At 50.1% G+C, this 13,396-nt stretch overlaps 4 protein-coding genes across 4 annotated transcripts; 3 read left to right on the top strand and 1 right to left on the bottom strand.

Annotated features, from left to right (window-relative positions):
- Nucleotides 1-1,105: 1,105 nt before the first annotated feature.
- On the top strand, nucleotides 1,106-2,838 carry N7446_004289 (TMEM165/GDT1 family protein; the record flags this gene model as incomplete). The annotated part of the gene is made up of 3 exons (XM_058513038.1): nucleotides 1,106-1,717; nucleotides 1,788-2,709; nucleotides 2,771-2,838. The coding sequence occupies 3 exons, from the start codon at nucleotides 1,106-1,108 to the stop codon at nucleotides 2,836-2,838; spliced, it is 1,602 nt and encodes a 533-aa protein (XP_058374367.1).
- A 1,021-nt stretch (nucleotides 2,839-3,859) lies between these two features.
- Nucleotides 3,860-6,728, top strand: N7446_004288 (telomere repeat binding factor family protein; the record flags this gene model as incomplete). Its single annotated transcript, XM_058513037.1, has 4 exons — nucleotides 3,860-3,977; nucleotides 4,201-5,521; nucleotides 5,572-6,627; nucleotides 6,683-6,728. 4 exons carry the CDS (start codon nucleotides 3,860-3,862, stop codon nucleotides 6,726-6,728), a joined length of 2,541 nt encoding a protein of 846 aa, XP_058374366.1.
- Nucleotides 6,729-8,145: 1,417 nt separating this feature from the next.
- Nucleotides 8,146-8,866, bottom strand: N7446_004287 (uncharacterized protein; the record flags this gene model as incomplete). Its single annotated transcript, XM_058513036.1, has 2 exons — nucleotides 8,146-8,501; nucleotides 8,578-8,866. 2 exons carry the CDS (start codon nucleotides 8,864-8,866, stop codon nucleotides 8,146-8,148), a joined length of 645 nt encoding a protein of 214 aa, XP_058374365.1.
- Nucleotides 8,867-10,812: 1,946 nt separating this feature from the next.
- Nucleotides 10,813-12,754, top strand: cps1 (Gly-Xaa carboxypeptidase). The gene is made up of 3 exons (XM_058513035.1): nucleotides 10,813-11,205; nucleotides 11,288-12,618; nucleotides 12,679-12,754. The coding sequence occupies exons 1-3, from the start codon at nucleotides 10,847-10,849 to the stop codon at nucleotides 12,720-12,722; spliced, it is 1,734 nt and encodes a 577-aa protein (XP_058374364.1). The 5' UTR covers nucleotides 10,813-10,846; the 3' UTR covers nucleotides 12,723-12,754.
- Nucleotides 12,755-13,396: the final 642 nt, after the last annotated feature.

The following is a 13,396-nucleotide window of genomic DNA, read 5'->3' as shown; positions in this document are numbered from 1 at the left end:
TTGAGCTACTGTCCTGTACGATGCTGTATGCTGGGCAATCCGTTCGCATCTCTATGAAAAAAGACGCCACTTACGCCTTAGGCCAGGGTATTATCGGCTAGGATCGACGGACTATTTTGGGGTATTTATTTATGGATCTTTTACTTGATTTGGTTGACGGGCTGCTGTAGTCAAAACATTTCATTGAAAATAAACATTATGGCTGGCATTGGATGTCACTAGGTAGCATCGTTTGCTTCTTTACGATATCGAGTTCCAATTGCGGCTGAAGACTACTACTCTCGTGGGTTTATGTATTCGGTTACATTCTTCAGCCCGTTTCTGTCCAATCAACATCACCCAGAGGCGTTCCTGGCATTTTGAAACATATAGGTTTCTCCGCGGCATTGAGAAGGGCCCCGATCGACGCGTTGTTGAGATCGCGTACCTTGCAGGGGAAGACGGGAATGATATTGCTATGAACCTGAGCAAAGTTCATTCGAATTGAAAAGATTTGGGTGTTACACAGCATTAGATAGCCATTGTACTATATTGGACACTGACAAGGACAGGATCTATGTTTTTGTAACAAGGAGCTTGTTTTGTGTAACAGTTCAAGATAAAGTGCGATGTAAATGTTCCTGTGTTGCACTCAAGCAACGAGCTGTTGTGACATCTTGCAGTAGGATTTCGACACACCAGGCACATTGCAGTCTCCCAATCGTGAAACAAGCCACAGCAGAATGGCAGTGCCCAACTCCCCATTGCGTCCGATGAATCAGATCGACGGGATTACAGCCCGTTTCCGGGTGGTCACGTGAACCCCCTTTGCCTTCCAGACAGGAAAGAGCTCGTGTTGTCTCCTTGATTTCCTTGATCTGCTTGACATATTTCATTTTGGTATCTCTATCTCTCCCTACGTCGCTCATTCATACTTGCCTGACCAGCGTGGTCTTGGCCTCGAATCTCCGCACCCGATTTGGTGTCGTGGCATCAAAGAATTCACCCACTTTCGATAACAGCTTTTTGTCTCTTACCTCTTCTGACATTCAGGAGCTATCGATTCTCTTTTCAATCATCTTTAATTTGGCCCTGTTTCACTCCTTCCACGGGACAAGCCGACACAATGAAGATTAACCCGTCGTCGTCATTCCTTCTCTTCCTCCTTCCCGCCATCTCGGCCGCATTCACAGACGCCACATATAATGACAAAATAAATTCCCGGGTCTCACGTGGTGCTTCTGATGTCAATTCTCCCTCCGTTGATTCAGGCACAGTCGCATCCAATGTTGCCAAGGGGGCGCTGGACGTCCCCGTGGATGGCAAGGATGGCAGACCGCACGCTGGCCCATGGGTGGAAACCAGCGGAGACCGGGATCGCAAGAGCGGCAAGGGAAGCGAGGATATTGACCCAGTCTCAACAAAATACGACACGAAGATCCCCTCGTCGCAGCACATCAGCACTGAAGATGGGAAGGTGATCCCGCATTCGAACGGCGGCGTCATGGACGATCCGTATCGTGCGGGCCCGAAAGAAGGCACTCGGGGCACCGAAGGTGGTGTGTCGGAAAAAGGAAAGGGGAACCAATACACATCCGAAAAGGTGCCTGGTAGCCCGAAGGAGGCGCCTCCATTGCCGCACGGCGAGACAAAGAAGTTGGGGTCTGACAGCGATGGTACAATCACTGGCAGTGCAAGTCGGTCTGCAGAGGGTGATGGTACTCTTGGGATGCTTGAGGTAAGATTTCTCCTCAATTGGCTGAGTGACGAAACCCCGTCCACAACTCGTCTAATTTATGTGCCTCTAGAAACCCGCCGATTTACCGGAAAAGCCACACGATATCCCTCACCCTAAGCCCCCGGCCATGGTCAACGATGATCCGCTCGCTCTTGAGCATGGCTCCCTCGGTTCAGGCTCATCTTCCAGCTCTTCTTCATTGAACCACGACTCAAGCTCTGACATCCCCGAGCAAGGCAGCTCGCTGCACTCCCTCGTTTTCTCCTTCACCATGATTCTCGTCTCTGAGATCGGTGACAAGACATTCCTTGTTGCTGCCCTCATGGCAATGCGCCACCCCCGTCTGGTGGTCTTCACAGCTGCGTTCAGCGCCTTGATTGGCATGACAGTCCTCTCAGCTGTTCTAGGTCATGCTGTCCCTACTCTAATCCCGAAGACCTTCACCAAATTCATGGCTGCTATTCTATTCCTGATTTTTGGCGTCAAGATGCTGAAGGAAGGTCGTGAAATGTCTCCGGATGAGGGTGTCGGCGAAGAAATGCGCGAGGTTGAGATGGAACTGGAGGAGAAGGAGCACCAGCAGCTGCGTATGGACCGCCGTCGCTCTTCAGTTACTCTCCACTCTCTCGAGGCCGGTCGCGCTGGCCGCCCCAAGACCCGCGGCTCTGGCAACCGCCTGCCTTCTCCTCCAGAGAGTGTCTCCTCTTCCTCTTCCCGTGGCTCTTCTCCTCAACCCCGTCAGCGATTCAACGATCTCGTTTCGGGCTTGAACAACCTCTTCTCGCTGCTTCTCAGCCCCGCGTGGGTGCAGACCTTTGCTATGACTTTCCTCGGTGAATGGGGTGACCGCAGCCAGATCGCCACGATCGCCATGGCAGCCGGACAGGACTACTGGTGGGTGACCATCGGAGCCAGTGCCGGTCATGGAATCTGCACGGCCGCCGCTGTAATTGGTGGTCGGGCCATCGCTGGCCGAGTTAGCATGCGTGTTGGTATGTATCCATATTATCCTCTTATTTTGGTTAAGAACAAGGCTAATCATGACATTTTCAGTGACTCTTGGCGGTGCTGTTGCATTCCTCGTTTTTGGCGTCATCTACTTCATAGAAGCCATCTTTTAGAGCGCTGCATATCCGCGGTTGTATGTGTTTATGGGTCCTCATTTACAGTTTTTGGCGGTTGATTGCTTGTAAAAGTCGATTGCATCTTTGTGATATATCTCTGTTTTAATGATATAATTCTGTGTCTGGCCCACTCAATGGCCAGGTTTTCAATGTGACAAATCCTTCAAGTAATAGATATAATGTGTGTCGGAGTATAGTTGTCTGAGTATATACCCTCCTTGCAATCCCTGATCAAAGAGACAGGCTGTGGTCAGCACGTCACCAAATATTATGAAGGCTCTTCGGATGCACCACTACAGTGAGCGTGTCAGGTCTCCGAAGTGCTTACTTCCAAAAAAAGAGTCATACCAGGTTCTACTGCATCCTGCCTTGTAGCCGAGAAAGAACTTTTGACACCTCTTGAACATGGTGTAACGTACAGTGTTTTCGGCCTATGAGCGAGAAATGGTGCTGCCAAAGGCAGAATATGACTTGAGTCTACTTCCCAGAAGGGAAGTAAATCTAGGGTGTTTTGTAGTGGACAGGAAGATACATGTACCTCAGGCGAGGGGAGTTTGTCATCTGCTGTTCTGCCAGCCGAGTCGCCAAACAATGCACCCGAGCCCGAGGCGGTACCGCCAGAGACCGCTCTTGCAAATCCGGGGAAGTGACTTCAGAGGTAGGGTTTGGGGTTAAGGTTAGGGTCTGGAGGGTTAGGGTTAAGACTATACCTTTTCCGGACTTTACTTTGTCAGGTGACATCCCAAAGCGGTCTGATACCCTACGGAAGAATATTGATACGCGCCAAGTCCTCTTTCTCTTGGCAAACAACCCCTAAACCCTCATCATTTCTTCTTTCCCACTCCTATCATCACCACATCCCATCAGATTCGCTTCATTCTACGCAAAGGCTATCTAGAAGAGGTCGCTTTCGTCGGTCTGACTCTTGATCTACCCAGTCTTTGTTGAGGAGAGATAATCTGATCGCAAACAACGCTGCGACGCGAGGGTTCTCCACGTGAAAGATACACCGCCTTCCATGGCTCCTACCGCGTCACCAAACCCACGTCGAATCACGAGGAGCCAAAGCCGAGATGTTGATAATGTCCTACCTTCCAAAAGTGCCATGGGCACTGGAGTGTCTTTTGGGCGCAACTGTAAGATACTTGATCCTCGTTGCTTCCTTCAAGTCTGAGCTTATCCTATCCTACCACACTTGTTTTTGGCATTCATGAAGTATGGCTTCCTTCACTCAAGGGTTGAAGACTCATTGGTTTCTCATGCCATTTGTTATTGTTGGCGCATTTTCATGTCTTACTGCCTTATTTAATCCTCTGTACCTGCACTGTCCACTTCGGAATTTATTCTGACTCAATTCAGGGCTGAGCCGCCTCCCAGAAGAGCCTTTGACAAGTTCCCCGAGGAATCCCACACCCAGTCGTCGGGAAGTTGTACCTGAGTCGCCGGAGAATCATGAAGGTCACACTAATGTCTCCGGTACAACCTTGGGCCCCAATGATCTGGAGCCCAATAATGCTCACGTCGCCGATGAGATCGCAAGACAGCTGCCTCATGTCCAACAAGAAGCGATAAATGTCCTGGGACTGATTATCCCCCAGGATTTGATGCCGAGTATTCTTGCAGAGGAGGCTAAAAGACTCGCTGATCACACCAACCCGAATCGCAAACGCCTCAGGCGTTTCGTTGAAGGCATGAAAGACGAATTGAGCGACTTGCCTCTTGTCCGCCAAGGCAGGACATTTCTAGACATCTCCGAATTCCGTCAACGGCTTTCACCCGCTCAGCTGGAGGGATCCCTTCCAAGCCTATATCTCACCAACTGTGCTCTGTTGGCCCTAAACATGTTTCTTCCAAGCCTCGGCACCGAGGACAAGTCGCAAGTCATCCAAGAGCTGGATGCTCAGTTTCCTGCGTGCTTCGTGGACCGCCTTGCGGACGGAACCACCGTTGGCGCAGTCGGAGCAACCGAGCTTAAGCAGGAGACATTCGATCTCGCTCTAAGCATTCGAACCCAATTCTTCATAATGGAGCTGGAAAGGCGTCGTGAGTTCAGAGACTTTGATCCAATCGCTATCTTGCGACAGATATTCTGCATGGACCTTATACCTGGTGAAAATGACAACCAAGAAACACCTACCTCCTTCAGGGGCTTTAACTTGCCTGATGTCCTGCAGGATGAGGATGGGCATCTTCCTGAGACTCTGCCCGAAAAGTTTCAACAAGCCGTGTATGAGAGATTCGGCGACCTTCGCGATGAAATCTGCGATGATGGTGTCGACAGTTTGAAAAGGTTGTACAAACTGCGCTTCTTCGAGCGGGAGCTTGCACGCTGGATCCAAGGGCGTGACAAGGAGATCAAGGAAGACCTGAAGCGTCTTTCAGATGACCAGGCGACAAGAGCGTCTTCACGTCGCTTGGCTTCAGCCTCGGTCGGCCCGGCCAACCTGCGTCAAGGTTCGGTGTTGTCTACACCCCAGAAAGGCCGTGCCCTAGAACCACGTATCCAGCAATCCCGGTCGCTCCAAAGGGTACGCACTGTGGAACCGGCTCCGGTTGTTGACCACGAACCCGAGGTCCAGGCTTCCCAGCCACGGGCCACACCTCAAAAGTCTTCCGAACAAGTTGCCCGCGCTCAGGCACAACCTACTAGGATGGAACCTGAAAGACGGAAGTCCAAGAGGTATGTGAAGCAAAATCTCGTTCTTTCCAGCTGCTAACATTTCTCGGTAGCCATTATCGAAACTCGTCCTCCATGGCAGCTCTCAAGAACCGCATGGATAACAGCCGTCAACAAGATTTGTCTGTCCTTGAGTCGCAGGCACCAAATCGTTTTCTGGATGCAGGAACCACGAACCACAGGGACCTTCCCGGACCCTCGACTTTTAATCAAGAGTTCCCCGAGCGCGAGATTCAGCAATTACCGGACCTCACATATCCTAGCCTTGCGGAAGACTCCACGTTGCATAACAACGACGAGGAACTGGATCTCAGCCGGGAACAAGAAAGTGGAATCATGGCCTCGACCAGCCCCTCGGCCTCTGCGAGGATTAATCGGGTCAGCCATAACCCAGGCCGATGGTTCGATTCGCCAGGCGATGAAAGCACGCAGCGAATAGCCACAGGAAGACCACCCGCTAGAAACACTCTGCCCGCAGGTCCTCGGTTCATTGATGCCCAGGAGAGTCGTGCCCAAGTGTCGCCAATCAGCTCCGTTTATGTCCAGAGCGCAGAGAGACAACACTCAGTGCCAAGTGACGCCAACCAGAAGAAGCGAGCTCGACGCACCTCCTACTCTAGTGACTTCTCTGATGATGCTGCTTTCGAAGAAGATGACCGCGATGTCGATCGCAGGGCCGAAAAACCCCAGCAAAACTTCCCTGTGGCAAAGAAACAGCGTACTGAGGCTAGCACGAGGTCCGAAAGCGCGGCTCAGCAGCTCCAATCAAGCTTGAATGAGACCAGCCAATCCCAGCAACCCTCTGCTGTAGCAGCTCCAGTAAATGAAAGCCAGGCCGATACCACCCCTGAAAAGAGTGCCAGTACATCGCGTTGGGAGGCCCAGCTTAACCGGCACTCTGGCGGTTACACTCGCAAGGCCAATAACCGGTGGACTGAGGTGGAGGACGAGCGTTTGCTCCAACTCATGGCTAAGTTCGGCTCCTCATACGCGAAAATTCAGAAGCACGACAACTTGTGTCCTGCGACTGCGGGCGGGCCGAAGCTCGAGTCCCGTAGTCAGGTGAACCTGAAGGACCGTGCGCGCAATTTGCGTCGCAAGTTCACCCGGTAAGACATCCTTTCGCCCCAGTGCTAAGATCATTGCTAACAATTTGCTCTACAGAGAGGGACGAGAGCTTCCTCCGGGGCTGGAGCACGCCCCCAAGTAGAACTTCCAGTAATTTTCTCCCCCTTGAGCTTTTCGGTAGTTTTTGTGTTTTCGAGATACCCTAGGTCCAAATGTGCGGCATCCTTGTTTTCTTTCTTCATTGCTTTCGCTTCGTCAATTTCTTTTTTTGTATATCGTTATTTGGCTGGTGTAAGCCCTCGCCGACGAGTGGATACTAATGCTATGATGTCCTTACTTCCCTTCTCACTTCAAGGTCAAATGAAATGACGGAAGACGAGTTGCGTTTGTCCAAAGGAAGAAGTCGGGCTCTTTCCGGGAAGATACATATGGTCCCCCATATGAACTTAAGAGCTATGGGAAATTAGTAAGAGCTCTGTAGAGAGAAGCGTGGCATGACTCACTTGTGCTGACGCTTAGGTCCATTTGTAATTCCTCATATAGGGTATAATCCCTAGATCCTCGCAGTCTTGTAGCTGTACGATGCCACCAAGATCGACAAGCATCATGGATCGGCGAGGGCATGATCGTCACCAGATTTTCTATAATATCAACCTTTAGTAAGACCCAGCTAGGGAGGACATGTATCTTGAGACTTGCCCGCCTAAGTGACCGTCCTCGATCAAATCAATTGTCCTTCCGCCCCACAACGAGCTGACTTTTGTAAACACCAACACCTGAGGGCGTGATGCGCTTTTGATTGCTCCGCGAACGTATGCTTCGAAGTCCGCTTGATCCACAAACTTTTCAGCGCAGTTGGTGACCAGCATGGGGAATTCTTAGGGTAGTGATTGCTCTCTGCCCCCCTGGTTATGAGAACAACCATGAGAACGTTCTCAGATGCCAATTACTGTTTACTCATTTGCAAGATCCTCTAAGGGTTTCTTTTCATGGTTGATTGTTAGAACAGAGGGAGCACAAACATCAACTATAGCAGATAGCTTTCGCGCGCTGTTCAATAAGGTAATGATATTCATATTACGGGCGACATCTCATTGCAGTATATAACGAGTGACAAAAGCTAAGTCAAAGAAAGTAGTTGTCGGCATCAACTTGGACAGTTACGTGTCCAAGGGCTTATGTGGGATAATCTGCAAAAGAACATCTAAACTAGCTCTTTAAGGTTATTGGCAAGTCCTGAAATTCCCGAAAAAGATATCGAAGTCCATTCGGTAGCAGTAATGCTAATCTAAAGTGGTTGTATTGAACCCACAATATAAAAAGGAGTGTAGAATGCCCATCCCAAGAGAGGCAGTAAATGCATCCATCCCGACCCGACCAGCGGGTTAAGCACAGGGGGAGTCAAAAAAGATGGATATTATCCCCGGTATCATGACGAGCTTGTCGACAACCAGCGAGGGGTGTATATCTGTACATGCAATGTACACGAATTACAAGGACACAAACAAAAGATAGTACCGTTGCAGTTTCAATCACCGGAGATTCAAGACCAGGGCATCTCAGAGAAGCAAACCCATGCCGGCAACAACGGCGCCAATCAGCGAGGATCCGACTTGGATGGTGCCGGCGGCGTTGTTGGTGGGCGAGGCTGAAGCGGTGGCTGATGTGGCCGCGGTAGAGGCGGCATTGGCGGACTTGGATGCGATTGCGCTGGCGCCCTTGGAGTTCGTAGATGAGGGCGCAGTCACGATGCCACTTGGGGCGGAGTTTGCGGTTGGCGCGACGATGATTCCACCGGCGGCGGTGGCAGCTGTGGCAGCGGTGGGTGCAGCGGTAGTCGAGCTGTTCTCTGGAGCATAGTTTTCCGCGTCGTCTTCGGTAATCCAGTAGACAGTGAAGGTATCTTTGCCGCCGCCTATATAGGTGGAAAAAATTGGTCAGTTGTTGTCCTTGGGTTTGTTCATGCGGCATGTACTTCTCAAGTGACTTACAGCTATCGGAGGGCCATCCAATGCACGCCTGATCGCATTCGTCGTCATCGACCTTGGCGGACTGCGAAGGAAGGGTGTCGCCGCAGTAGCACATGTTGCCACGAGTAAGGGCGGCGACCTTGTGACCGTCACGTAAACAGACCTCTTCGCAATATCCGGGGGATTGGTAGCTATAGGGTCCCTTGTTCTTCAGAGAACCAGCGTCGGAGTAGCAGCCCACATTTCCCGAAGGGGTCGAGTACACGGGAAGAGCGAGAGCAAGGGCCGCGACAATGTAGCTGGTATGCATTGTGGGTGGTAGTTGGAAGTATGCGAGTTCAATTAGAGAGTGTGTTGTTGTGATAAGAAAGATCGATAGTTGTATTTGACAATTAAAGAAAAGATCGACTAGAGAGGGAAATGTTGTAGAGTGAGAGGCGTGAGGAGAAAAAAGGGACCGACAAGCTTCTTTAAAGGACCGGTTTGTTTCAGTTGCAGGAACACCCGGGCTCTAAATTTTCGATGATTTTTCTGTGGAGTACGGCTGGGACCGATGACATCGCAAACCTCTAGTCATCGAGCGAGGGAAGCTAGTGATCATCCTGAAACACTAAGCGACATGCTCTATTGAACTTCCGTCGGAGTCCCATTGGTTCGCAAGCTGATGATCGCCCGCTCGGCATCCCCAGATGTGGCGCCTTGCTTCCCTTTTCGAGAAGCCAATGACGGTGAATGGGGCCGAAGGAGCCAAATAACTGAAACCGAGGATGAGTTCGCGTGTTTCTGGTTTTCCGCCTTAACTTGATTGAGTATCGAGGGATTTTGAAGTGGGTGTTGCCTAGAGAGATCTGACACTGCTGCTGATTACCCCTTGCTCCATTCCGTTCATTCTGAAGTATCCTACGGTACTAAGTTGGAATCACACATGGGGAACCTGTACAAGCGTAGAAGCTACGATCATTCGACATCAGGGGTGGTTTTAAACTCTGTGGTAACTCGATGGCTGACCCATGGTTGACTCGACCCTTTTCTCCCTTTTGGCAAGACATTCCCTGTCAATCAGTGTCTCCCCCTTTTCCTATTTCTTGCTTATCGTTGGGCTTTGTAATAAAAATGGGGATCCTAATTTTCGCTCGAGTTACGGAGCTGCCAGCAGTGGAGAAAACCACATGGCTTGTGATCGCCCCCAATTTATCCACGATGTTGCGATTTGTACTGACCTACCGATGATCCCTATGTACAGAGTTGCGTGATTTAAAGCAAATTTTTCATCCAAACGGACACCCAAAGTCAAGCTCCAGAGAAAACAGCATCACACAGTCAACCTGATGGGCAGCGGAAGACTACACACCAGATGAACTTATAGACTAGAAGCCAACGAATGATAGGCGGTCAACCATCTAGGGGCCAAGTCTATCGCTCGATTGCACTTTGCTTTGGACACATCAATCGCGTCGAGGTTCCCTGCGGTATATTCGCCCAAGTGAGTTAGGGTAGTGATGATCAACAGCCCTGTCGCACTTCCAGATGAATACCTACAAGCGAGGCAAGGGAACCCGCACAGCTTATCATCTGTCCTTATTAAGTAGAGTATTCGGAGCGGCATATATACCTCGAAATGTCTATCTCACGCCAGGCTTCCTGTTGTTATATTCTTCATCTTGGCTTTATTGGAAGCTGGTTTGGCTTCTGGCATCTAAGTAACTTTCATCACATATTTAAGTCTATCTAACATTCCTAATCTCGAGGCCCTTCTATTATAATCACCACGATATACAATGATCAAGCTATCACAGTTATGCTTTCTTTTCACCTTACAATCCTGAGGATCCCCGTTTTGGTAACGGCAGTTCCTCTTGAGCTGAGGTCCTCAAGCAACTCCGACAATGTTAGCCACGGAAAGAGATTATAGATGAAATTTTATCTTTAACGTTCTGACAGGTTCTGCAGATATTCCTATTAAGTTAATGCCAAGGCCTTGATAGGTTTAATCTTCCATGGCTTGACAGCCAATATTGCTTACTTACTCTTAATATTCAACCGTAATATTTGCAATAAGATTTTATTACAATCCAAGGCGACCGCAATACTACAATAAACCCCAACTCTCGGCAAAAAGGCGGCTCTGATAGGGCAATTCGCGTTCGGCAAAGCCCGCCAGCCGAGCCCAAAGAGAGGGGAAGATAAGATAGGCCCTTACGTGCTGCCTATAAACTATGAGCAATTCCTTGTTGAAAAGTCGTTCCGGATCCCTCAGCCTTTTCTATCTGGGAATAATTAGTACTCCATAATGAAACCTGTTGCTCTTCTCGGGCTGGTCTCTGTGCCATCGCTGGCCCTCAACATCCCCGCACAACAGCTTCTCTTCCCCGACGCCGAGCTCTCCGGCTATTACAACAATCTTCTATCCAAACCTTCTGCTCAGGAAACATGCCCTCAAGCGCCCAAGGTGGAAACTCCGAATGATGGGTTACACTCGTCCGAAATTTTCCTCTCCGACGAGGCTTTCCGCGCTCGCCAGGCCGATCGTCTCTCGCGCGCGGTGCAAGTCCCAACTACCGTGGGCGACTATATGAAAGACCCGTATGACGATGCATTCGAGCCTGTGGTAAAGTTCCAATCGCTATTGGAGAAAATGTTTCCTCTGGTGTAAGAAACATACCCTAAACATTGAATGGCCCATGAAGCCGTAAAGCAAAGAGATGGGGAAAGTACTAAGATCATTGTATAGACACGACCGCGCAGAGGTTGAGCATATTAACCGCCTCGGCTTAGTCTTCACCTTCAAAGGAGCTGACACAACGCGCAAGCCCATCCTCTTCATGGCTCATCAAGATGTTGTCCCGATCGACGATCCTTCAGACTGGACTCACCCGCCATTTGCAGGTGTTTTCGACGGTGAATGGATCTGGGGTCGCGGCGCAAGCGACTGCAAGAACGTGCTGATTGGACTGATGTCCGTAGTCGAAGACCTTCTTTCGCAAGACTGGAAACCCCAGCGCACAGTCTTGTTTGCCTTCGGCTTCGACGAGGAATCGCACGGATTCCTAGGCGCTGGTTCCATCTCAGCAGCACTTGAAAAGAAGTATGGCAAGGATGCGTTCGACTTCATTCTTGATGAGGGCGGCATGGGTCTGCAGAGCCTGGGCAATGAAGCTGATGCTAACGATGATGTCTTGTATGCCCTTCCCGCTGTCGGTGAGAAGGGTAGTCTCGACCTGATCCTTGATATTGCTGTTCCTGGTGGCCACAGCTCTATCCCGCCTGCGCACACTGGTATTGGTATCATGGCTCAGATCTTGTATGAGCTCGAGCGGAAGGAGCTGTTCCCTGCCTGGTTGGATACTGACCACCCGGCACACGGCATGCTCGAGTGCCAGGCTCGTTACTCACCCGACCACGTTGAGACTTGGCTTGCGGATAAGTTGGCTGCACAGGATCCCGCCGCTCTGGGAGAAGCCGTTGCCAGCTCACGCGGTCCCGCGGTCCGGTATACCATGCAAACATCACAGGCTACAGATCTGATCCATGGAGGTGTTAAGACAAATGCTCTACCGGAGAAGATTCAGGCCGTGGTGAACTACCGTGTCGCACTTCACCAGACACCCGATGAGCTTCGCGAGCGCGCTGTGCGACTTATCACTCCTATCGCCGAAGAGCACAACCTCACGATGCGCATTGCATTCCCTGGTGTGGAGGAACCCATAGAGGGAGATGCAAGTGACCGCACTATCACTCTCTCCCCTCTCAGTGTTCCCCTTATCCCAGCTCCAATTTCACCCACAGACCCTCTCACCTCGAAAGTGTGGGCGCGTTTCTCTGGCGTCGCACGTAGCGTCTTTGAATCGCACCCGAACCCGCTTTCCAAGTCCGACACCAAGCCTAAAGTCGTTGTTACCGGTGATGTTATGACCGGAAACACAGACACACGCTTCTATTGGCCTTTGTCGAAGAATATTTACCGCTGGAGTCCAGCTCGGGCAGGAGGAGCGCTGAACATTCACACAGTGGATGAGCGTATTCGGTTGGATGTGCATCTGGAAGGCATGATGCTGTATTACGGTTGGTTTTTCCTTTCTGATTACTGCCATGGGTGACAATCTGACTAACTTCGATTTTTAGATCTGATTCGGTCCTTTGATGATTGGAACGAAAATTCCGAGTAAATATTGCCTAGATACGAAGTACTATGATGTTTATGTAGACCAGTGGCAATTAACTCAGAAAACCATAGAGAAGTTCACACGGGCTTATTTAACCCTGTAGCCCAGAACAGCGCATTGAAATACAAGGGGAAAACATAGGGTATTTTCTGTCCATATGATGCTTTCACTCTTATGCTTTTTACTGTGCCAAATTCGAACCATATAGGTTAAAGCTTTACGCTTGAAATTCTGTTTCTCTGCGGAAGCAATGAAAGAAGCCTGGTGTCTAGAATATACCGGTCCATATTGGCTAGATTTAAACAATGGGTAGGTAGGCAGATGCTGGACAGTGTGGGTAACATGCAACAATTATCGATTGAATCTACATGGACTTCACAATCATAAGCTTTTGTGTTATCCAAGCAAAACTGATGTTTGAGCCTCACTTCCTGTTTTCCGTTGTAGCTGAGTATTCTTAATTGAGCATCTAAGTCCAACCAAGGCATCCTATCACAGCAAGCCACGGGATGACGAATGTGACTTGTTCTAAATCCTACTTAGGCACAGTCGCATATGGTTCATGGCTCTTGTCTACGGGTTCTTCAGCTAAACTTCAAAAATAAGCCGCAGTGATCCACGTAGCGGCCGGTGCAATGGGCCGAGGAGAAGGAGCAAAGCCGTCATCCTCCAGGGAT

This window comes from Penicillium canescens (assembly GCF_028828765.1).
Source record: "Penicillium canescens strain IBT 15451 chromosome Unknown utg000003l_segment0_segment0, whole genome shotgun sequence".
Classification (NCBI taxonomy): Eukaryota; Fungi; Ascomycota; class Eurotiomycetes; order Eurotiales; family Aspergillaceae; genus Penicillium; species Penicillium canescens.
Note: the sequence above shows the minus strand (reverse complement) of the source record. Positions and strands in the feature narration are given on the sequence as shown.

What these genes read in the sequence shown, in the direction of transcription:
- cps1 (XM_058513035.1), top strand. Translation starts at nt 10,847, where the DNA reads ATGAAACCTGTTGCTCTTCTCGGGCTGGTCTCTGTGCCATCGCTGGCC. An exon ending in GAGAAAATGTTTCCTCTGGT is followed by an intron (nt 11,206 to 11,287) that starts GTAAGAAACATA and finishes ATCATTGTATAG; the next exon opens with ACACGACCGCGCAGAGGTTG. An exon ending in AGGCATGATGCTGTATTACG is followed by an intron (nt 12,619 to 12,678) that starts GTTGGTTTTTCC and finishes TTCGATTTTTAG; the next exon opens with ATCTGATTCGGTCCTTTGAT.